The sequence below is a fragment of the Hyperoodon ampullatus genome (genome assembly GCF_949752795.1).
Source record: "Hyperoodon ampullatus genome assembly, chromosome: 9".
NCBI lineage: Eukaryota > Metazoa > Chordata > Mammalia > Artiodactyla > Ziphiidae > Hyperoodon > Hyperoodon ampullatus.
The window spans coordinates 97,122,874-97,149,528 of NC_136922.1; the positions used below are offsets into that span (position 1 = coordinate 97,122,874).

Consider the following 26,655-nt stretch of genomic DNA (forward strand, 5'->3'; position numbering starts at 1 on the left):
GCACTGAGCTGGTCTCCCTGTGCTATGTGGCTGCTTCCCACTAGCTATCTATTTTACATTTGGTAGTGTATATATGTCCATGACACTCTCTCACTTCATCCCAGCTTACCCTTCCCCCTCCCCCTCCAAATCATTTATTAAACAATTTTGTAACATATTTTACTTGTATCTAGAAGCTGTGAGTGATCCATCTGAGGCTAAAGAAATGGTGGTAGAGAGAGAATGAGGTGAGGTGGAGAAATTGGGGGAGTGGGGAATGTTTAAAGAAACTGGGTTTAGAAAGTCATCACAAGGAACACAAGAAGAGCTGAATAAAGTGGAGGTGCTGCGATAATCATCCCACAAGAAAAAATATCAAAGATAGAACAAGAGAATCGATGAAGAAATACTACCAAAGAGATTCTGCTTTATGCTAAGGTAAGACATTTGGCAAATCAAATGTAAGTAACTGTTCTGAGTGCCCAGATTCTGAAGAGATGCTGCTCAAAAATCCAAGGAAAAGTCTGAGGGCAAAGCTCATGGATGGATTTGCAGCTCCAGCAGGAAAAATGTATTTTTCTCATAGATTTGGGAGGAGGAGGAAAAAGCTAGAAAAAAGAGAGTGAAAGCAACAGAGAGAGAAATAACATTAACAGGTAAACAAGCTCTTCCTGAGTGTGAGAGTGAGTGATTTCCTGACTTAAAAAAAGGACCCCTGGGCTTCCCTTGTGGTGCAGTGGTTGAGAGTCCGCCTGCCGATGCAGGGGACACAGGTTCGTGCCCCGGTCCAGGAAGATTCCACATGCCGCGGAGTGGCTGGGCCTGTGAGCCATGGCCGCTGAGCCTGCGCGTCCGGAGCCTGTGCTCCGCAACGGGAGAGGCCACAATAGTGGGAGGCCCGCGTACCACAAAAAAAAAAAAAAAAAAAAAGACCCCAAACCATGCTAAAGGGAGAATGAAATCAGGGAGTCCACCAGTGATTGTCTGCCTCTTCAAGCTTACACTTAGTAAAGATGAGGCACCTATAATTAATCTCAACTGTATGTAACCTCTGCTTACATTTTCCTTAAGCTGTTTTGCCTGCGAGCAAATTCTGAGCTTGTTGCACTTCCTGGGGGCTGGTGGATGGTTAGATAAACCGTAAATAAGAGAAATGGAGAAAGTCAGGAATTACAGGACATTGTTTTAGAAAAAGACCGTCACCCTCCGATGTCATCCCCCTTCCTATTGTAGAGGCAATAGAAAAATGTCCCAAAGCTGATGGGGTGAAAAATCTGCCTGGAAGAGCATCTTGAGTTTGGGACTGCTCAAGGAGAATTTGGTCACTTTCTGGCCTCCTTGGAGGGGAATACTTGGTAGGTGGGTGAATGTGAAACCAAAGGGTAGTTATCAGATCCATTAAACTGTAACTTGCTTAATAAATAATGAGCTGGAACCTGCCTTCACTGATCAAGCTCACTTTAACTGCTGCTACAAAAGCCTTGCATGTCCTTCAAGCATCATGTACCCTAAACAATAAGCTGTTTGTCCAAGTTGTTTTCCAGGAACTTGGAGTCAGCTGCGTCCAGTTCAAGTCTGGCCGGTTGAAGCTGGTTGGAACCACTGACCCTCCAACTGGGCATGCGTGGGCGCCTGTCTCGGTGACCTTTTGACTTTAGAGGGCCAACAATTCCACACTCAGAACACGCTAATGCCACCATTTTCTAAACATGCACCCCGTGAAGAATCCTGTAGCTTACCTGCACCTGCACAGAATGACCATTATGAAACTGAGTCCTATGACTAGTTTATAATTAAAGCTAATGCCTGGATTTATGCTCTTGTTCCTCTCGTTCCTCTTTTGGTCCCTTTTGTCCCCTTTTGTCCTAGCCCATGCCTGTTTGATCAAGTTTGCCTAATCAGTAAGGAGTAATGAATGTCAGGTGTCTTGAGACACAGCTTTCTGATAAGCATCCCTGTTTATGTGCTGTTCTGAGTTACCTTTGAGTAAGCTGACCTTCACAGATTAAGTAGGGTCAGACCTCAGGTCATGGACCAGTAGACCAAAAACACGTAACAGATGAAGAAATAGCACAAGAAGATGATTAATCACTAGATTTTTTGTTCTTCCCCTTTAAAACCCCAGACACAAAGACCAAAATGGAGTGGATCTGAGACTCCCACTCCCTCACTTGGCGCCCTGCGATAAAATCCTTACTTTGCTGCAAACTCCTGCTGTCAAGAGTGCAGCTTTCTGTGCCACGGGCACATGAGCCCTTTGCTCGGTTTCCATTATCTCAAATTTTTCTTATTTCTAATCACCCTTCTCCACATTCTCCATGCCTCAGCTCTAGCCCATAAATAGCATGAGCCCCTCACCTTCGGGGAGGAAGATTTGAGATTTGTTCTCCTGTCTCCTCACTTGGCTACCTCGTGAATAAACCCTTTCTCTGCTGCAAACCTCGGTGTCTCAGTATTTGACTTGCTGCACATCGAGCAAATGAAACTCATCCAGTAACAAGTGTATGGTTGAGAATTACCTTAGGAATTTGGGGGGCTTGGGGGATGGTGGAGATGGGCCCATAAATGGGTACAATATCTATGCTCTCTCATGAGACTAATTACTCTCACGTTGTGTGGACTTAGAACCTAAAGAAATAAGTGGGAGCAATGATCTCCTCTGAGATGGAACGCACCTTTTTTTTTAACTTTTTATTTTATATTGGAGTATAGCCGATTAACAATGTTGTGATAGTTTCAGGGGCACAGCAAAGCGACTCAGCCATACATATACATGTATCCGTTCTCCCCCACACTCCCCTCCCATCCAGGCTGCCACATAACATTGAGCAGAGTTCCCTGCACTATACAGTAGGTCCTTGCTGGTTATCCTTTTTAAATACAGCAGTGATTTTTTTAACTTTATTTTAGGAACACACCCTTGCATATTCCCCCCTTCTGAGATAATAACGACCACCCTTCCCTCTATGCATCTGTACACACACGCGCATTTGATTCCACCTTCTTCCTGGGGCCCTGGATCTCTTATCCACAAGGCTGAGACATCGGATGTCCTTCCTCCATGGTCCTCTAGGTAACCTTGAGTGCACAGCCGCAGCATCACCAGCTCAAAACGGATTTAGGTTTCTTATTAACCCTTAAGTCAAATTCACCAGCCTCCCTCTGGCAGAAGCTCTACGATAACTGCCTCTTTACCACTCCCTGATCCAACAACATCCCTCATCCGTGTCACCAGCAGAATCTCCGTGCCTGTTCAAGCAAATCAGTTTACCTTCTTTATTATGACAGGTTCTTTCCTTTCTTGGAACTACTGATACTATTTAGTCGCTTCCTCCTCCTAGAAATTCTGCATCACATCCTTCCTCGCCTCACATTCTACCACACATAAAAACACTTGCCAGGCTCTTCCCATTATCATAAAAATCCTAACTGCTAATGTCACTTCATTTTGATCTTCCATATAGCACTCAGGGGCTTAGATTACACAGGGGTCAAACCCACTTTCACATCTTAGAGAGGTTGGGAGGAAAGAAGAAAATGCAACTAGCAGGAAATTGTAAACTGATGAGAATTAACAAAGGTGCTCGTTTACTGTTGTTCTTCGATACCCAGAAAATTAACTTATCTCATAACGAGAATAAAGTGCTCATGAAGCATTTTCCTCATCCCAAGCAATCCACAGACAGAGCCTCCTGAAGAGGCAGGCCTGCAGCTCTTCACTAAGCTCTTAGGTACCAGCCCATAGGACTATTTCTAAAGGAGCAAACCATCCTCATCATCATGTATTACACCCCCTGACAGTGAAATGGCTGCAGAGAAGCTATGCTGTCCCAAAAGGGTGCTAAACACTTATGGCAGCAAAATGGTGTACGTCTGCCTGTAGCTTTCTGGCAAATAACTGAACATTATTTAGGAAAAACACTTAGAAATAAATGGAAAGTTCAAGAATTTAATGCAATAACAGCTTTGATTAAGGAAACTTAGGTCCAAACAATAAAAGTACAAGTTATAAGACTGTGACTGTGAAAATTTATAACTGTCTTATAAACATAAAGGGCCTGTTGATTTCTACCCCTGAAAACACACCCACCTCTCCCCATGTAGGAGCTGAAATGAAGAATTATCAGATGAGCATCTTTCCGATCACCTACTTTCTCTCTACACAGAGGAGCTACACGTAAACCATTGTCTCCCACTTCCTCACCTTGCCTTTCACCTCTTACAGTCCTCAGGCATTCCTTCTCATGCTCACATCACCACAGGTTTTCTTTTGTCCCAATTTCTGAGCTCCGATAGCACTCCTTTTCTCTACCTCCTTTCTATGTGTCCAAACTACCCAAGTCAAGACCAAGATGCACAAGACTAATGGTAGTTATTGTGTCTAACAAGAAAAAAGAAAAACAGTTTCTTTTAGAAATAATTTGTGCTTTTTTTTTCTGATTACCAGAAGACAGAAATAAAAATTGCCTGTTATCCATCTACCCAAAGAAAATGAGAGTCACCATTTTGGAAAATCATAGGTTTTGAACCAAATTCAAAATGCCAGGTCTGAGAAATCATCCCACAGCCCCTTGCACATGCATAGAATATCTCTTCAGAGAACCAGGAAATTTCCCATCTCTGTCCTCAGTCTCTGTTTATTAATCTTTTTTTTTCCCCAACTTTCAACATAGGACACTCTTTTTTCTAGGTTCAATTTATTGTTCTTCAGTTTTGCTTAATTACAAGTGTTGTATTAAAAAACAGAATATGTTTTCAGTTCAGTTTTAAGTTTATTTAGCCCTAAGACTTTTTTTGGAAACTTCACCCCATTCTTCTCTGGGGAGGTGTGGTATAAATTAAAGAAGAAACGTACGCACTTTTTTAGCAAATTTTTTCCTTTCATGAAATTTGGAATGCCTGTTTATTATTCCTCATTCTTTGATAATTTATTTTGTATTCTTTTGACAGTTCACCTAGCCAGATCGAGAACCATTTTTGGTTGGACTAGGAAAGCAACTCAGAAGATGTTACAGTAAAGAAGTGGCGTTGAAACTCTGCCACAGCTACTACAGATTATACACTAAATTTCTTATCAGCTTCCTCATCTTTCTTGCTGCTATCTCTAAATGAAATGATGCATCTGTAGGGGCCATACCCCCAAGCTTCAGCCTGCCTCACAAAACCCTGTAGTCCCTCTATCTTTCAGGTGCCTGGTTAGAAATAATGAATTGTGGAGTTAGAGATTGGTGGAATAGGACACAATCTGAATGGTCCAGCTAATTGATAGAATTATAATTTATAGACTTGATCTGTAACTTAAATACCCACAGTTCTGAGTTCTTAATGACAACGATGAAAGCAAGTCATTGGAGTGGAGTTCAGGAAGAAGTCAATGGGGTTGAGAAGATCACTAGAGGCCAAGGTGTTGAATGGATTATCCGCATAGACATACTCATTACCTGGAATGGTGGCATAACAGGGGGTGAGAAAGATAATTACCAGCCAGATGCCAAAGTCTTCGCTGATGTCTGGGAGATCAACAGGTTACAGGGAGGAGTGATAAATGAGAATATAATGAATGAAATTAGCCCCAAAGTAGCAGAGATAATCAAGTTTAAAAGACTAAACTCAGACATCATCTTTTCCAAGAAGAATGCACCGACTCCACCTCCACTTATTGTACTAAATGAATCTTTGAATGTCTTCATGGCATTCTGTGAAAATTTCTACTGTATTATATGCCAAGTGGTGTCCATTAGGTTACATCTCTCTTAGATTATGAGCTCTCCTGGTAACTCGTACATAGAAGGGGCTGACTAAAAATTTGTTAAATTGAACTCTTCTACTATACTGTACTGCCTCCATCTAGTGTGATTAATTTTCATGCCTCGCCTATTCCATGATGCTCAACCAAGTTAGAATTAGTGGAGAGAATGTTGGATTGAGCATTATAGGTTGTTTATCACTGTAAATGTTAAAAAGCATGAGTGTTAAAGTCGGAGAGGCCTGGGTGGCTTTACAAAGTCAAATCCCGACTTTACAATTTAGGCAATCTCTTTGAGCCTCCATTCCCTTCTCTGTAGAAGTGGAGAAAATAAACACACCACAAGAATGTTGCATAAATTAAAAGTAATTTGCACTGTAATATGTATAAAATTACCTAACAAGGTGCATTATATACAGTAGGGTTTTCTTTCTCTGTCTCTTTTTCTCTGTTTCCCTCTCTCTCATCTCACACTCCTGAATTTGAGCATGGTCATGCGACTTGCTTGGACCAGGCACATATGAATAGAAATGTCGTGACTCAATCATGGTGCACACATTTAAGAGACTCCATGTTCTATTCCCCTACCACATTAACTAAGGAAACATGTAATTGTATTGAGATGCACAAGAAAGGCACCTAGAATCTTGAGCCATATCCATACAGAAGATAGCTGCCCTGGACTCATGGTAGATTTTGCATACTGAGAGACTTTGGGCGCGTTAATCCACTCCTACTTTTATTATGTTTGTTACTATAGCATCATCTAGCCTATTATGTAATATACCTTTGAACTTTGCCTTCTCTGAAAGCTCCTCTATCCTTTTGGGAAGTAGCCCTATGTTAATTCTTTAGTATGAATAGTAGAGGACAGCTATCAGAAGAATCTTTTGCTGATAGCTATGGTGTTGCAACTGCATCTCTAAATATAATCTTATCTTTTTGAAAGTCCTCCTGTTTCTACTAGCAAAGATGCTAATAGAAACAGGGCAGTGTTACAGCATATTGTTCTATTATGATTATGTTTCTGATTTAGCTTCCTTTTTCTATGAAAAAGAACGAGAACTGATGCTAGCTCCCTGACCAAAAAAATCAACCTGGAAAACACTACAGAAGAACTAAATGGATATATTAGAAATTTACTATTTTAGAAAAAATTTATTTTAATTTCTAAATAAAATAGTATTTATTTCTACTTATTTTAATATTGCTGAAATAATTTAATATGTATAGGTATTGCATTTATTTCATTAAAATTAACAATTTGTTCATTTAATTAATATTTATTTAACAATTAGGTTTTTTTAGATGTAAAAAAATAAAGAAACCAAAATAAAAAGCTCAGCAGATGAGCTCATCAGCAGAATGAAGGAAACAGAGGAATGAAGCAGTGAACTGGAAAACAGAAAAAAGAAAATGGACAGAAAAAAATGAACAGAGCTGTGAGACACAGATAAAGCAGTGCTGAAAGGGAAATTTATAGCACTAAAATGTATGCACTAGAAAAGAGAAAAAGTCCTAAATCAATAATCTAAGCTCCCACCTTAAGAACCTAAAAAAAGAACCTGCTGTATAGCACAGGGAACTCCACTTCGCTGCACAGTAGAAACTAACACAACATCGTAAAACAACTATACCCCAATTAAAAGAAAAATTTTTTTGAAAAAAAAGAAAAAGAAAAAAATAAAAGTTTCATTTCCAGAATAAAGAACTCCTAAAGCTCAACAACAAATAGACAAGACAATTAAAAATGAGCACACGACTTGAACAGACTCCTAAGTTTTATATTCTGTGTGGTTCTGAGTAGCATGATGGAAAAAACAAAAAAAAGAACCTAGAAAAAGAAAAGTAAAATAAACCCAAAGCAAAAGAAGAAATGAAATAATAAACCAAGAGCATAAATAAATAAAATTGAAAACAGAAAAGCAGTAGAGAACATCAATGAAAAGAAGATCTGGTTCTTTGAAAACATCAATAAAATTGGCAAATTTCTAAAAATGCAGACAATAAAAAGAGAAGACATAATTACCAGTATTAGGAACGAAGCAAGAGATATCACTACGGACACTGAAGACTTACAAGGATAATAAGAAACTACTACGAACAACTCTACACACATAAATTTGACAATTTATACAAGATAGACCTCTTCCTCAAAAAGCACAAACTAGCACAACTCACCCAATATAAAATAGGTGTGAATTCTGAATACCCAATTACTATTAAGGAAGTTGAAGTCATAATTTTAAAACTCTCCAAAAAGAAACTTTCAGGTCCAGATGGTTTAACTGGATAATTCTACCCAAAATTTAAAGAAGAATTAATATCAGTTCTATACAGCCTCATTCAGAAAGTAGATGGAAAGGGAATATGTCTCAATGCACTCTATGAAGCTAATATTACCCTAATACTAAAACCAGGTAAAGACAGTGCAAGAGAACCACAAACTAATATCCTTCATGAACATATACTCAAAAATCCCTAACAAAATATTAGCAAAGAGAATTGAGCAATATGTAAAAAGAATTATCAAAATGACCAAGTGGGGATTATTCCAGTGATATCAGAGATTCAATATTCAAAAATCAATGTAACCTACCACATTAACAAGCTAAAAAAGAAAAATTACATGATAATATCAACCAGTGCAGAAAAAAGCATTTGACAAATTCAACACTCATTTATAATAAGAACTCTCAAAAAAATACAAAAACAGAGGGGAAACTACCTCAACCTGATAAAGTGCATCTGCAGGAAAAAAAACCTTTAGCTAACATTGTGTTTAATGGTGAAAGACTGAATGCTTTGCCCTTAAGACTCGGAATAAGGCACAGATGTCTGCTCTCATTACTCTTATTCAACATAGCACCAATACAAGTTCTAACCAATACAAAAAGGCAATAAAAGGCATTTATGTCATAAATGAATAAATTAACATGCTCTTACTTGCAAATGACATATTTGTCTATGTACAACTCCTAAGAAATCTTCCCCCAAAGCCCACCTAGAACTAAAAAGTGAGTTCAGAGGTTGCAGGATATAAGATAAATATGCAAATATCAATTATATTTTATATGCTAGCAGTGGCTGCAGGATACAAGATAAATATGCAAATATCAATTATATTTTATATGCTAGCAGTGAACAGATAGAAGATACTGAAATTTAAAATCTAATACCATGTACAATTTCTTTAAAAAGTAAAATACATAGGTGTAAATCTAACAAAATACATATAGGAATTGTATGCTGAAAACTACATAATACTGATGAAAAGAATCAAAAGATCCAAACAAATAGAAAGACAGGCATGTGAGTGGATGGGAAGTCTCAGCATAGTAAAGATGTCAATTCTTCTCAAATTGGTATACAGATTTAGCACAACTCTTATCAAATTTCCAGCAAGATTTTTTATAGATATCAACAAGATTATTCTAAAATTTACATGGAAATGCAAAGGAATTAGAAAAGCGCAAACAATTCTGGAAAAGAATAAAGTGGCAGGAAATGTTCTACCCAATTTCAAGACTTATTATATAGTTACAATAATCAACACTATGTGGTATTGGCATTCAAGTAGACACACAGACAAATGGAACAGAACAGATAACCCAGAAATAGATCCACACAAATATGTCCAACCGATTTTTCACAAAGGTGCAAAAGCAATTTAATGAAGGAAAGATAGCTTTTTCAACTAATAGTGCTGGAGCAATTGGGCATTCTTAGATTTAAAAAAAAAAACAAACCCTTAGAACCCTGACCCAAGTCCCATACCTTGTATAAAAATTTACGCAAAATGGATCATAGACAAATATAAAACATAAAAGTATAAAACTCATAGAAAAAAGTATAGGAGAAAATTTTTTCAGGAGCTAGGACTAGGCATAAAGAGGCCTCAAACTTCACATGGAAAGTAAAATCCATGAAGAGAAAATTGGATAAATTGGACTTCATCGAAATTTATAATTTTACTCTGGAAAATAATCTGTTAAGAGGATGAAAAGTCAAACTCTAGACTAGAAAAAATATTTGCAAACTAAACATCCAAAAAAAGGCTATATCTAGAATATATAAAGAGCTCTCAAACCCAACATTAGAAATACAAAAAATCCAATTAGAGAGCTAGCAAAAGACAAGAAAAGGCATTTAATCAAAAAAGATATAAAGATAGAAAAAAAAGCACATGAAAAGATGTTCAACATCATTAGCCACTGGGAAAATAGAATTACAATCAGATATAACCCATCATAGATTTACTTATCAAATACCTAAAATAAAAATAGTGACAACACTATATGCTGGTGAGGATGTGGTAAAACTGGATCACTCATACACTGCTGGTGGGAAGGTAAAAAGCTATAGCCATTATTGAATAAAATAAGGGTTACAGCACAAGGGTTACATTATAAGGGATGAACACAACCATTGTGATACCACAACAGTTGACCTGATAACCAGGTCAGCTACTAAATGACTAACAGGCGTGATGTGCTGGACAAAGGGATGATTCACATCTTGTCAGATGGAGCAAAATTTGTTCACACTACTCAGAACAATGCATAATTTAAAACTTATAAATTGTTTATTTCTGGAATTTTCCACTTAATATTTTTAGACCAACATGTCAACCAGATAGGCCATGGGTAACAAATCATAGAAAGCAAAACTGTACACGGGGGTTGCGGGGGATTACTGTTTGGTTTTTTAAGATGTTACCATTGGGCAAAACTGGGTTAAGAGTAAATGGGATCTTTCTGTACTATTTCTTATAAATTCTTGTGAATCTACTATTATCTCAAAATAAAAAATTTTAAAGAATAAATAAAAGCATCTGCACACAAAGCATGATTATATATGTTTTCCAAGAACACACACAGAAAATAGAAACTGAGCAGATTAAATTGCTTGCTGGTAGGAAAGGTGAGGAAAATGGGAATGAGAAATGAGGATAAAGGATATACTTTGTTAATAGGTGACAAAGTTTTAAATTTTAAAAAATACTCTTAATTCAATTGGTTCATACTTGGCTCATTAGAGGCTGACTTGCCAGTAGTGGACTGTAACACAAGACCTATAACTCTTTATTGAATGCATCCAAAGTCATAAAAGAAGGGTCACAGCAATATACTTCTATGAGGTTTATACGCTATCCACAGAGTTCCAGATATACTCATAGGTATCACACAATTGGCTCAGATAGGTATGCAAAATATAGTTCCATTTTGGTTCCAGGTGTCAAGTATTTACACAACCACTGACGTAATTCGAGTCACTGTGTCACTATAGAAACCATTAAGTTGGCAAGTTTCCCGTGTTTGGGGCAGTATGTTAACTGGCTCATTTTAATTGTTTGGATAATTAATTTGTAAAGGCCTACTGCCATTAAAGAACAAAACAGGTTCAGTCTAATAAATATTATTTTTTTTAATTTTTTATTGAAGTATAGTTGTTTTACAATGTTGTGTTAATTTCTGCTCTACAGCAAAGTGATTCAGTTATACATATATATACATTCTTTTTTATATTCTTTTTCATTATGGTTTATCATAGGATAGTGAATATAGTTCCCTGTGCTATATATAGTAGGACCTTGTTGTTTATAAACTAATCTTATTATTTTTATGTCTTAGTTCTCTTTTAAATTTTCTGTGAAAGCATTATGTTTAAAGACGGAAGAGGACCATTTTCTGCTAAGGGTTTTTAGTAGATATTTTAAATAAGAAACTATGGGGAAATTTACTTGCAAGCTTCAGATCTGGAATTCCAGGAAGACTTTAGGTTTATCAATCCTTTTCCGCGTTTATGAGAAAACAGAAAGTTTAACAAACTCAGGCCCATTTGATCTTTAAGAATGTATTCAATTAGCAAGCTTCTATTCAGCAACTCTATATACCAAGAACTACATTAGATACCGGTGAAAAATATAAATCAGACATAACCTCTATCCTTGAAGAGCTCAAAATCGAGTAGAGAAGACAAGTAAACAGTAAATTATAATTTAATGTGGAAAGGAATAAAGATATGAGCAAAATCCTGGGTGAGCAAAAGTGAGCAAAGAGTGGGTTGTAACTTGTTCTGAGGAAGCCAAGCAGAAGTGATACTCAAACTGTTCTTTAAAAAGAAGTAAGTGTGAGTGACAGAGAGGGAAAGGAAGTACATTTGAGATGGAGGACAGGTATATGCCAGGCTTGAAGACATGACAGGAAAGGGCATCTTTCCCACTTGAGCTTCTCAATCAGAGTCCTAGTTACGGTTCTTCTGGTTGCAATGCAATCTAAGAAAAGACCTCAGCAAGGTGAGAAATCAGGCATCTCTGAGGGCTATAGCCATCCTTCCCTCTCTACATCCCCCAGGTCGCTCTTTTGCTCCTCCAGCTGCTCTTTCACCCTCTTCCCTTTCCTGACCAACTTCCTCTGAGTTTCTCTACCTGATAAATCTTCATGACCATAAACTCGTATAAAGACCACCACGCCCCAACTTATCCTAACTTTCAGGTCAGTCATCCACCACTGGATGCCTTAAAACTGAGAGAGAAAATCTAACTGGTCTACTCTGTTTTCAGACATGTCCACTGAACATGGCGGACAGTTCACCCAGCATCTCATATGGATAAAGGAGACATAGTCTCCCTTTCTATCCCTCCTTCAATATTGAGGTGCCTGGTTGACTCTTCTGGGTTCATGTTTCCATACTGAGGGGTAGCATAATTTCAGTGTTTTGCAAGCCTGGCTATATGTTACAACCAGTTCTAAGTTGTATTTTAAAATAGTGATGCCAAGGTGCCATCCCCAGAAATTCTGATGTCATTAATTCGTCATGGAGTGAGGCTCCCCAGGTGACTCTATTGTGCACTCACATCAAGAACCAGAACCTTAGTGCACTGTGGGAAAGGAGATGATCAGCTTCCTGGGTCAGCGACTAATGAAGCCCTTACAGCTTTGGTCATCGTCATCAGCCACGAACCCAGATCCTCTTTGACAACTTCCAGCTGATCATCCCTTAGGCATAGAATTGCCAAAACCAGAGAGTATTACCTCGAGGGAAGGAAGCAGCTTATTCCCTCATACTTATATCTCTCCCTTCAGAAACGCAGACATGGCATATTATAGAATAGGGACTAAGCGAATGGAGAAGACAGGACAGTGTGTGATAGGTTAAATTCTCAGTGGATTTCCTGTACTCTACTAACCGGTGGTGACATTAGCTATGTATATGGCTTATGCAGTGATCCCAGGGCAGCTGAGCTTGACAGGCAGCACCCTTCCTCCCTATGACCTCACCTCCCTCAGTATTTCTCCCTCTTTGGTGCAGAACCAGTTCCTTCAAGGCTCAGTGAGGGACATCTTTTTATCCCACTCTTCCCCAGCCCCTAACATAGTCATTAAATTAGAGAAACAGGTAGTCATCTCTCCGTATGGATTATCTGCCTGGTTGAAAAATACTATAGGGGATGGGTATGTTTCCTGGGATGCCCCTCTCAGGAGTTTGAGAAACAGTTCCTCCTTCAGTAGCTACTGGGGTGACTCAGTCCTGTCCACGCCATTCCAGGACCAGCAGTCACAAGGTGAATTTTCTGTCCCAAAGATTCATGTCTCCCGAATCATCCAAAAACAACACTGTAGGATTAACCCAATGTCCTAAGTGATTTAGCCCAATGTTTCTTGGCTTGGCCCAGCATCCGGATATCTATTCTGGTCTTGGACTTCCAGGGTCAACATATGGAAGTGAGGCAAAGCAGCAGAAAGACAGCTCTGGGGGTGCACAGGCATATACAGAACTCACAGACCCATGTGCAGAAAGACACTGACTTACATTAGAAACATCAAGACACAGGTCCATGCACAGGCACATCAGACTGTGATCACCCACACTCAGCTAACACGTGAAGTCACACACACACGTACTAGAGTATCACTCCCTACCCCCCATTCCATGACTCATTATCAACACTTGCACAAATGTGTGTCAGAGGAGAATATGGTGAGCAACTAAAGCTGTCTACTTCTCCTCCTTTCTCACCTCCTTAGCTATTATCCTACACATCCAGGTATGTGATGCCTTTGCCTATGGAGAAGGAAGTGTGATTCCTCTAGGAGATGACCTAGTCAGTCCCATTGCTCTTGTCTCTATCCAGGGGAAGAAGAGGAGCTCCCCTCCTGGCATAGGAGACGCCCAAGGGTGAACCCACACGGTGAAGGCAGGAAGTAGGGCTCAGACATTTTGATGAAAAGAAAGTTTTTTTTCTCAAATTCTTATCCCTGCCACGAGAGAAACATTGGCCGCGGTGGAGGGCTGAGAATCCTAATTCAATACACCTCTCTCTTTCAGCCTTCTCCTCATATCCCTTTACTTGCCAGAGGGCATCTCATTCATCCCTCTACTTCCAGGAGTTGGCAGTTGCCACGGTGATGAGAAAGCCTGTGCGCAGCAACGGAGACCCAACGCAGCCATAAATAAATAAATTAAATAAATAAGCATGACGGAGAAAAACAAAGTAAGGCAAAGGGTGAAGAGTCTGGAAGTGACCATGTTAAAAAGGTTTTGATGGAAGAGCTCCCAGAAAGTGAACCATTTGAGCAGAGTGAGCCAGCCATTCCCATACCTAAGGGAGAGGTTGACATGTAGGACAGAGGTCCCGAAGCAAGAATTTGCTTTGGATTGTTTAACGAAGAGCAAGAGGTCAAGGCAAATGAAGCAGAATAAGGAAGAGGAACAGCAATAGGTGTTGAGATTGGAAAATTTCGTAGTGACCAGATCTCCTAGGGCTTCCTAGGCCATGACAGGGGAGGGGAATTGACATTTATTCTACATATAATGGAAAGCCATCAGGAAGGGTTTTGCCGTTGTTTTGAAGGGGTAGTACAAAATCTGACTTCTTTTTTGTTTAAAGGATCACACCCTGGCTCCTACCCATAGACTAGAGTATATGAGGGCAAAAGTGGAAGCAAGGAGAGCTGTTAGCACATGCTGCCCAGGTGACGGGTGCTTAGGGCTTGACTGAGGGGGTAGCATCAGAGATGGGAAATGTGATGGCATTCTAGGTACTTTTAAGGCAGAAACCACAGGATTTGCTGGTCGACTGGATGTGGGCTACAAGAGAAAGAGCACCATCAATGATGGCTCCAAACCATGTTCAGGACATTCAGAAGCTCAGTTTGTTTGGAACACAGATTCCGTCTATGGCACGTGCACATCCTGTTGATAACATCCAAGGCAGTTTGCCTGAAGGTGGGGTCCCTGTGTGTGACGGTGCTGGGCAGAGGGGAGAAGCACACACAAATACTTCCCTCATCTCCCTCCCTACATCTCTCATCTTGCTTCCACATGGCTTCCTCCAAGGTCAATAAAATCATGGCATAATCACGTCAAACTGTTTCCTTAACAAACAATATCTGTATTTGAAACGTAAGTACATTAGTCTAAATTTTAAAATGCCAAAGCCCTGCATACCCAGAGATTTTGATTCAGATCTCTAAGATGGGCCTCAATTTTTTTTTTTAACTGCTCACTCAATGCTTAATCACATGGGGATTTGAGAACCTATGGTTTATTAAATTCTAATGCTCCAACTTCATTAGAGCTTCAGCCTAAATTTGTAACTAAAAACTCCTTAAAAAACATCAGCAGGGGAGAATGGATTGAACCTCAGGGCAGGGTTATAATATCTTTAGGCTTGTTTTAGACCACGCTGGGAGATGTCCATCTTCCTGGCTACTTTTTTTTTTTTTTTGCGGTATGCGGTCCTCTCACTGTTGTGGCCTCTCCCGTTGCGGAGCACAGGCTCTGGACACGCAGGCTCAGTGGCCATGGCTCACGGGCCCAGCCGCTCCGCGGCATGTGCAATCTTCCCGGACGGGGGCACGAACCCGTGTCCCCTGCATCGGCAGGCGGACTCTCAACCACTGTGCCACCAGGGAAGCCCCTGGCTATCTTTTTAGCTTTCAGGTTTCCCTCAAATTGCTGCTCCCTAAGAATATGACCCCCCACCCTAATCTATGTATTTTAGGTTTTCTGTATCATTGGTAGCACATCAGAATCTCCTAGAGGTTTTTATCAAAATACCAAATTCCTACATCATTTTACCAAACTCCCGAATCAAAATCAATGTGGATGGAGTCCAGGAATCTGTTTTATGTTTAAAGGTACAACCAGCCCAACACTTGCCTACTGGCCATAGTATTAAACAGCTTCTACTTTGGGCGCAAACAGAGTCTGCCAAAGGGGTTCTTCTGGACCTGAGCCATTCAGACTTCTTCCTTTCTGAACCCCGAATCCTTCTAATTTGACCTCTGCCCACCTCTCCATGACCCATTTATACCTTAACCTTCTTCTCCAGATTCAACCAACTAGGTACTTTCCAGGTTCCCATCCCCATAAAGAATGTAGTTTTCTTTATTATTTCATTCACTTCATTGTGAAGTTTTCATTCTTCCATGAACATGGTACCTTGTATAACTCAACATGAAGAATACAGTTTTCTCAACCTCGGGCACTAAAATCTCTGGTTGATTAAAAATGTGACTATAGGGACTTCCCTGGTGGGGCAATAGTTAAGAATCTGCCTGCCAATGCAAGAGACACGGGTTCAAGTCCTGGTCAGGGAAGATCCCACATGCGGAGCAACTGAGCCCGTGCGCCACAACTACTGAAGCCGACGTGCCCTAGAGTCCACACACCACACTACTGAAGCCCGCGCACCTAGAGCCCACGCTCTGCAACAAGAGAAGCCACCGCAGTGAGAAGCCTGCACACCGCAACAAAGAGTAGCCCCCGCTCGCCCGTCACAACTAGAGAGAAGCCCACGCGCAGCAACGAAGACCCAACACAGCCAAATAAATAAATTTTTTAAAATGTGACTATATAAGCATGTCTAGTAACATCAACTTTGAGGTACTATATCTCTTCGAGATGATGAAAAAATAATAATTCGAGAGGAATTTGAAGATTGCCAAACGATACACATAAGTATAACGGCCCAAAGAGAGGACAGTGTCAGCCAATCAAAGAATATGGCATCTCTGGCAAGGAGCAACTAGGACTTAGAGTAAATCCTTCTGACTCTTGCATCACTAACCCAACAGGCACATCATCTGAATGGGAGCTATTATTCCAAGGAAAGTTCAAAAACACTTAAAATCATCTCAAATTGAAAGGCAATGTTCGACAGTTTATTTATTTATTTTGCAGTACACAGGCCTCTCACTGTTGTGGCCTCTCCCGCTGCGGAGCACAGGCTCCGGACGCGCAGGCCCAGCGGCCATGGCTCACGGGCCCAGCCGCTCCACGGCATGTGGGATCCTCCCGGATTGGGGCACGAACCCACGTCCCCTGCATCGGCAGGCGGACTCCCAACCACTGCGCCACCAGAGAAGCCCGTTTGACAGTTTAAATTGCTTCCTAATAACTGAAGAGGGAACGGGTGACATACTCAGTCTGTGGGGTGGGATGGTACCCTATTCTCACACAACACCAAATATGTAGTGCCCTGAAATATCAATGCAACACTCAGGAAAATATAAATCCCTGAAGCCAAACAGTTCCTGGACTTAGTCAACAGCTGTATGGAATAAATAAATCTCTGTGGGTTAGGTCACGTTGAGAATGATGGCCTATCTTCTTCTAGGAAATCTACTGTACAAGAAGAAATCCTGCAAATTCTAACAAAATATTCATAGAAGCACAAACTTCTACAAATAAGCAAGTACTATGATTTTGTTACCTAGGGACAGCTCTGCTTTATTCAGGCCTACAAACCCCTCCACAGTTGGAATCCTCTAACCACTATTAAATATTTGACCACACACTCAAATCTGAGAAAGGTTCCAAAAGACCTTGTGCCATAATAACTATTCCGGTTCCAACCTGAGATAAATCCCTTGATATAATTTCTTCATGAAAATTAGGGTACATCCATGTGATGAAACTATGAACTTCCATTAAAAATAGGGATAAGTAACATTTTTGAGTACTTAATATGAAAGGTAAAGAAATTAGTACAGAATCACACTACCAGTTAGAGGCAGAACAAGGCTTTAAACTCAAGTCTGTCTGATTTCAAGACCTGTGTTCTTGACTACTCTGCTACTTTGCCTGATCCCAAATGAATAAGAATATATAATAGCATGGAAAAGACTTATATAGGTATTCCACAATTGAGTGTGTACAAATGGGCAATAATCTTATGAAAATGGCCTCGTTACTATTTGTCCCTGGGTAAATACAAATAAAAACTACCATCAGATTTCATTGCACACATTACAGAATAGCTAAGGGGGGGAAAAGTGACAAAATATTGCTGGTGACGATGTAGAGCCACAGAACACATTGCTGTTGGGATGAATACTAGAAAACTTTTTTGGCAATAGCTAAAGCTGAACAACTGGATACCCTCTGAATACTGGATGCTTCATGACTGGTCTATTCCATTCTCAAATACAGTCAATTATGCTGTAACACTTGTTTTGAAAACTTGAATTTTTTTCAGTTTGATTAATTATTGGAAAACAACTTGAGCATAATGAGAATTTCACATTTCCTTGCAGACAGTTTCACCAGCAAGAACCACAAGATGAAGTAGAAACTGCACCCAGCTGAACCAATCCACATAGGAATACACAAAACACACTCACATACCTCAAAGGTCTACCAGCTACCCCAGTTCACTGGGTGTGTTATCTTACAAGGTTGTATTCTATTATGCCTTTGTATTCACAAACTTTTCTATATAAATAAATACACACTCAACATCCCAAACATATCTAAGTGACCTGGCTCAAAATGCCAAGCGATGCAAACTAAAAAAAGACAATACTATTTATATCTGAGAACTTTAAACAGAAATTGCCAAATTCTGCAGAAGTCGCTCCTTTAAGTGCTATTAGTTGCTAGTTTGATGACTTCAAATATCACTACAGTTTCCAAAGTCTTCAGCTCTCAGGTGAAACCATGAATGCAGATAAAAAAGCCATAAAAAGAAAGTGTCACTTTCCAGCAGTAACACTAAAGTTAATTGAAGAAGGAGGCTACACAGTGGATCAAAAATTGCAATTTTGATGAAACAGGCATCCATTATAAACCTTAAAAGACCTATAATCCAAAGGCAAAAAAAACATGCTCAAGGATTTAAGGGTTGTAAAAGATCAGAAGCCAATACCAAAGCAAGGAAAATGAATCACACCTACCCACCCACATCCAGTGTTACAACTTTCTGTCTGATTTCAGATAATCCTCTTCCCACGATTTCACAATAACTCACAAGCTGCCACCCTCTGTTATCTACTTCCACAAGCAAACATCATGTCTTTTTTTAAGGCTGTGTCATATTTATTGCAGTGTTTATATTTATATTTCTTAACCATCTGACATATGTAATATTATACCATTCTTTTATTAGGTTCCTCCTTTTATGTATTACTGACAATGTTTTTGAGTGGTATGCCCTTACTCTCATTTTTCTCGTAAGTCTTATGGGTTTTGTTGTGACATTTTGCATGGCGTAGTAATTTTTAGGAATACATGTGTCACAGTATAGTAGCTCTGACTGTATATAGTCAAGATAAATGAGTGGATCTGTGGTAGTGAGTTGTGTCTGGGGCAGAGCTCTGAACTGGACCTGGGCAGGGCCACAGGGATCTGTAAGTGTTGCAGTTAGGTTCTGGTCTGTACTAAAACCATGTATGAAAAAAAAATAACAGTTTTCTTCAAAATAGCAAAAATGGGGAAAAAAATCTCAATTGCGCATCAAGAGTAGAATGAAAAATAATGGTACGTTTATATAATGTAATATTAAATGACAATGGAAAAGATTTAATTACTGCTAAGTGCAATAATTTACAGAAATTATGTTGACAGAAAGAAGCCCAGAAGCCAACAAGTGGAGATTGATATAGATAGATAGATAGATTCTATTTATATGAAGCTCAGGAAAAGAAAAAAAAACAGTCTTAGGTGATAGAAATAGGAATTTTGGTTTAACGTTGGGGCTATTGACTTGAAGGGGGCACAAATGAGGTTTCTAGTGTACAAGGAATAATCTGTATCTTAATTTGGATGGTGGTTTCAGAGGGGTATTCCTTTGTAAAAAATTCATTAAGCTCTACTTGAAATCTGGGCATTTTATGTATGTTATACCTCAATAAAAACATTTACAAGAAAACTGTATTCAAAAATATATAAAGAGAATTAAAATACACCACAACAACGGCATACAAAGTTGCAGGTACAGGTAAAGGAATTAAAATTATCTAAGGCTTTGTACTGTTCAGAGAAAGTTGACGTAATTAATATTAGACTCTGTCTTGTTACATATGCCTGTTAAAATTTCTAGCATAACCACAAAAACAGTAATAGCCTATATAACATGAAAGCTAATACAGAAAAGATATTGAATAATAAGAAGTGTTATCAATTCTAAAGAAAACAAAAAAGAATGGAAAAGGAAACATAGAGGAGATAGAAAAATATAAATCATATAGTTTGATACTAGTTAAAACCCACATATATCAATTATTATGCCAGGTGTAAATTGATTAAATGCCTAAATTAGAACACTAATATTTTCAGACCGTATAAGCAATCCAAAACTCAATGACATACTGCTTATCAAAGACACATCTCAAATATGAGTATGAAAATACTGAAAATGAAAGCATATAAGAGAACAACAGACAATAACTAACCAAATATAGCTTATATCACTATGTTAATATGAGACAGAATAGAACTTACAGCCAAAAAATTACTAAAGTAAAAAAATAAAATTTTATTGACAAAAGTTTAGTTCAACAGGAAAATATAACTATCTTGAATGTATATATACCTAATAACACAGGCTCAAAATGCATAAAGCAAACTTTTACAGAATAAAAAGAAATGAAAAATTAAAATCTTTGACTGTAAAGATTCCAGCACACCACTATTAGTACTTTATAGAAAAAATTAATATAAATTTAGTAAGCAAGTAGACTATTTGATGACAGTTTTCTAAAACTTGACCTATTAGATACAGAAAAAACATGATACTCAAAAATACACATTCTTTTCAAGCACACAAATAACATCATAGAAACTAAAAAAAAAATTTCAATATGGATAAAATGATGGAAATTATGCAGCATATATTAGTTTCCCAATGTTGCTGTAACAAGTTACCATAAATTTAGTGGATTAAGACAACACAAATTTATTATCTTATAGGTCTGGAGCTTATAAGTCCTAAATTAAGGTGTCAGCAGGCCTGTGTTCCTTCTGAAGACTCTACTGGAGAACGTAATATTTCCTTTTCCAGATTCTGTCAATAGAAGCCACCTACATCCCTTGGCTTGTGGCCCCTTCCTTGTATCGCTCTGACCTCTGCTTCTGTCATCTTATCTCCTCTCACTCTAACACTCCTGCCTCATTCTTTCCCTTATAAGTACTTCTGTGATCACAATGAGCCCAGCAAGGTAACCTAGGATAATCTCCCCATCTCAAGGCCCTTCATTTAATGATATCTAGAAAGTCCTTTTTGCCATACAAGGTAACATACAGGTTCCAGAGATTAGGACATGGACAACTGGGGGTGCCATTATTCTTTCTACCACTTACTGTATACCCTTCAAATTCAATATAAATAAGTTAAAGTCAAAAATAAAAAGTTCTATATCTAGTACCTTGATTGTGGTGATAGTTTCACAGGTATACGCATATGTCCAAACTCATAAAACTGTATAATTAAATATGTGCAGTATTTTTTGTATATCAACTGTTACCTCAGTAAAACCTTAAGAAAAATCCTATATGTGGAAAGTAAGAAAGGCATACTCCTAAATAAGACATATATCAAAGAAGAAATCACAATGAAAATTAGAAAATATTTTAAACTAAGTGATGATTAAAATTCAACATACAAACTTACAGGATGCAGCTAAAGCTATGCTTTGAAACAAATTTATAGCTTTAAAATATATATATATATTTTTGTTGTTGTTGTTATATATATAACAAAAAAAGAAGATGAAAATCAATCAAGCATGCATCCCAAGAAATTGGGTGGGGGGAAAGCAAATTAAACATAAAGTGGTAATAAATAAATGAGAGAAATAAAAGCATAAACTAAAAAAATTTACAATGTTAAGAATTTCTTTAAGGCTAATAAAATTAATAAATACCTGGTGAGACTAATTTTTAAAAGGACAAAAAATACACACGTGAGGGATATAATTAAAGATCCTGCTGACATTAACAATATAATCAGAATATATGTACAACTTTATGCCAATAAATCTTAAAAATAATATGATATAGACAATTTCTTTTTGTCAACACAGCTTAATAAAACATAGCGTTAAAAAGTGAAGAATAGTCTGAATAATCCAATAATTAATTATAAAAGCACTGAAACTATAAAATCTTTCCAGAAAGAGAACACCAAGCCGTTATCTTCACCAACCACTTCTACCAAGTATTTTAGGAACAAATAACAATTATACACAATTATTTCAGAGAATAGAAGAACCATACTTTCCAACTCAATTTATGAGACCAGCCTAACCCAGATAACAAATTCTGACAAATAAATTATGAGAAAGTAAAATTACAGGTCAATATCACTCATGGACAGATAATCAAAGATACCAAGAAAATTCGATCAAACTAAATCCATCTATTTATCTACCTATGTATATATCTATATCCACCTACATGTATCTATATATGTTTACATATCTATATATGTGCATATATATTATATATAACATATTGTGTCTGAGCTTTTGTCTGCAACAAAAGGTTGTTTTAACATTCAAAAAGCAATGTAATGCTCCATATTAAAGTGCAAATCATATAATCATCTCAACTGAAAAAAAATTTTGATAAAATTTATTCTCTCTGATTTTTTAAAACTCTTATTACACTAGTGAATTAGTTTTCTACTACTACCACAGAAAAACTGCCACAACGTTAGTGGTTTAAACAGTCAAATGTATTATCTTTGACTGTTGTAGGTTAGAAGTCCCAAACAGGTCTCACTGGGTTAAAATCAAGGTATCCAAAGCCTGCATTATTTCCTGGAGGCATGAAGGGAGAATCCATTTCTTTCCCTTTTCCAGCTGAGGCTGTCCTGATGCCTTGGCTCACGGTTCCCTTTCTCCATTTTCAAAGCCAGCCATGTTACGTCTCCCTGACTTTTCTTCCATCTTCACATCTTTCTAACTGACCCAAGCTAAGAAATATTCTCTGATTTTAACAATTCACAAGATTATATTCGGCCCACCTGCAAGATCCAGGCTAATCTCCCCATCTCAAGATCTTTAACATTAATCACATCTGCCAAGTTCCTTTGCCGTGTAACACATTCCCAGGCTCTGCAGGGGAGGACTTGGACATCTTTGGGGGATGGAGGCACTATTCTGCCTACCACAACTAGTATGAAAGGGAAATTCTCTACTCTTACAAAGAATACCTAAAAAAATCCACACCACGTATTAAATTTCACATTGAACTATTAGCAGCTTTCACTTTGCAACCAGAAACACCACTGGGCATCCTTTATAGTTACTCCTATGGAACACTGGACTGGAAATTCTGAGTGGTTTAATAAGTCAGGAAAAGATATAAAAGTATACAGTAAGAATAAAAAACTTGTTATATTTGTAAGTGATGTATTTGTGGATCTTGAAGACTCAAAAGAATTAATGAGAAATTATGAGAATTACTAAGTGATTGCAAGATTTCTGGACACATGATCAATTTAAAAAAACAAGTGTGTTTCTATATACCAATAACAAACTATTGGAATATGAACATTTTTAAACCATACCATCTACAGTGGCATAAAATGTCAAGTACTCAAGAAAAAAAAATCTAACAAAAGATTTTCCACAGGGTATATTACTGAGAGAAATTAAAGAAGGCCTAAATAAATGAAAAGATATACTATCTTCATAGACTCTAAACTCAATACTGTGAAAATATTAATCCCCCAACACTGATCTATGGAATCAATGTATTCCCAATCAAAATACCAACTTTTTATTTGCAGAATTATACAAGCTGATTTTAAAATACGCATGAAATGGAAATGGTCAAGAATAAGGACAAGATAAAATCTTGAAGAAGAGCCGGTCTGAAAGAATTACTGGAGCAGGTGACATAAGTAATTTTTGTCTTAACATTATAATCATTAAAAGAGTAAAACTGGTATAAAGAAAACAAATAGAACAATGATAAAACATGGACATTTGATATGCAAAGAGGTTGGCATTGCAAAGCCATGAGAAAATAAAACTTTCAACAACAGTAGAGAGATAATTGAGTATATGGAGATATATTTATCTTGGTCCCTTTTCACATCAAACACAAAAGCCATCTAGTGAATAGATCTAAATGTCTAAAGAAACAAAACAATAACCTTAATGAGTATTTTCATGAACTTGGAGTAGAGAAAACATTAACCATAAAGCAAAAGATTGATGCATGTACAAATTAAAATTAAGAACATCTGTTCATCAAAAGACATTATTAAAAGAGCAAAAGGCAATATATACAGAAATCCTGCAATCAATAAGGAAAGACAAGCAACCCAATTGAAAAATGGAGAAGAACCTTGGAACAGGCACCTTAAAAAACAGAATATACAATACCCAGAAAACATGCAATAATAACAAAAGTTCAAAGTAAAATTTGTATGAGCTCCACTACACCCACCAGAATAGCCAAGGACTGACAATATCAAATATCGCTGAGGTTGTAATGAGATGGGAATTCTCACACCCTGCTGGTGTGCATATTGGTACAACTTTGGAAAACATTTTGGTATTATCTACTAGTAATGAAGATACACACACCGTATGTATATAGTAACACAGCAGTTTCACCAAAACCATTTCCTTTTCCTCCTAGGCACACAGGTGGTCTACATTTCCCATCTCCCTTGCAGTGTGATGTGGCCATATGATTAAGCTGTGACCATGGGGATATAGGATGAATGACGTAAACTACTTCCAAATCTGGCCCATTAAAAAATAACCCTCCATAACCCTCAATGCTCAATTCTCTCTCTCACCTTTTACCAGCTAGATATTAATGCCAAGATGACCTTAGAAATGACATTAAAGATGACAGGGTGTTTAATAACAGAGTCACACCCCTGCCCTCTCTCACCTCTGATAGGTTTTAAGGCAGCTAGCACTATAGTTGCTGATACACACACACATGCACGCACACACACACACACACACTTATGCTTAGCTCAGGCTGGTTAGGACTCACATTGCAACACTTCAAAACTCAACTTGGTTGCAGCTTCCTCTGGAAATTCATTACATCCTCAGTATGAGTTAAATGCCCTCTGTGCAATTTTTATAGCACTCATGCTTTTATTAATTAGGAGGCAATTTAAGATAGTCATTATGAGTACCAACTCTAGATTTGCTTCTATCTGGGTTTGAATATCACCTTTTTATTTTAATTTTTATTTTTCATTGAAGTAGAGTTTACTTACAATGTTTCAGGTATACAGCAAAGTGATTCAGATATATATATATAAACACACACACACGTATATTCTTTTTCAGATTGTTTTCCGGTATAGGTTATTACAAAATATGAATACAATTCCCTGTGCTATACAGTAGGGCCTTGTTGGTTATCTATTTTATACATAGTAGTGTGTATCTTTTAATCCCAAATTCCTAATTTATCCCTCCCCCACTCCTTTCCCCTTTGGTAACCGTTTGTTTTCTATGTCAGTGGGCCTATTTCTGTTTTGTAAATAAGTTCATTTGTATCATTTTTTTAGATTCCATATAAAAGTGATATCATATGTGAATATAATCTTTTTTATTTGTTGGCTGTATGACTTGAACAAGTTATTAAACCTCTGCTGAGTTTCCTTTCCTCAGCTACAATGTTGTCACATTAAGACACAGCTAATGTACTTAAGGACTTAGGATCTGGTATCAGATAACTTAGTTTTGAACCCCAACTCTGTCTGTTACTAATTTTGCCAACTGGAGCCAGTTACTTTATCCCTCTAGGCCTCAAATTCCTCATCCATAAAATGGGATAATACTTAAATTACACGATTGTTTAAGGAATAGGTGAATTAATATGTTAAGCACTTAGAACAGAGTCTGACATATAGTAAGCGCTCTGTAAGTATTTGTTCTTGCTGTTATTGTTGGTGTTTGTAGAAGCTATACATGGTAATTCCAGGGTGTGTGATTCTCATGAGAAAAGGAGACAAAAGGAACCGAACTCTACTTCTGAGGTCTTTCACACTGGGAGGGAGGGTCATACATCAAAAGTACTCAGTGTATAAAAAGGTGATAAAAATGGGTAAGCACCATGGCGGTGGCCACACTACATAGGTGAGAGAGACAAGGGGAAATGTCCAGCAGCTACCCTTAAGAGAGAAATGTTAGGATCAGGGAAGACCTTAAGAAAGGTGTCTGTGGAATATAACGTGTAAAATGTCTCCATCTTCCCTAAAAGAATAAAAATCTATGATATTATTCCAAACTTGTAATCACATTGGTATTTTATTGTTTTTAGGTATGTTTGTTTGGATGCTTTTTAAAATATATGGACATATAGGGTTTTCCTGGTGGTGCAGTGGTTGAGAGTCCCCCTGCCGATGCAGGGGACACGGGTTTGTGCCCCGGTCTGGGAGGATCCCACGTGCCTCGGAGCGGCTGGGCCCGTAAGCCATGGCCACTGAGCCTGTGCGTCCGGAGCCTATGCTCCACAACGGGAGAGGTCACAACAGTGAGAGGCCCGCGTACTGCAAAAAAAAAAAAAAAAAAAAAAAAAAAAAAAAAAAATATATATATATATATATATATATATATATGGACATATAGAAACAGGTTCCAAGGCTGCCAGTTCCATTTAGGTTGACCCTGCAAAAGACTTAGTAGTCCTCAATAAACAGAAACTATTATTACAGT

At 37.9% G+C, this 26,655-nt stretch overlaps 1 protein-coding gene across 1 annotated transcript in view; it reads left to right on the top strand.

Moving 5' to 3' along the window:
- Nucleotides 1–5,313: 5,313 nt before the first annotated feature.
- LOC307058423 (taste receptor type 2 member 39-like) overlaps nt 5,314–26,655 on the top strand; it is a gene marked incomplete at both ends in the record, with an annotated part of 53,392 nt that continues 32,050 nt past the window's right edge. The window contains 1 exon segment of the mRNA XM_079711868.1: nt 5,314–5,640. Within this exon segment, the coding sequence (XP_079567994.1) occupies nt 5,314–5,640 (327 nt within the window).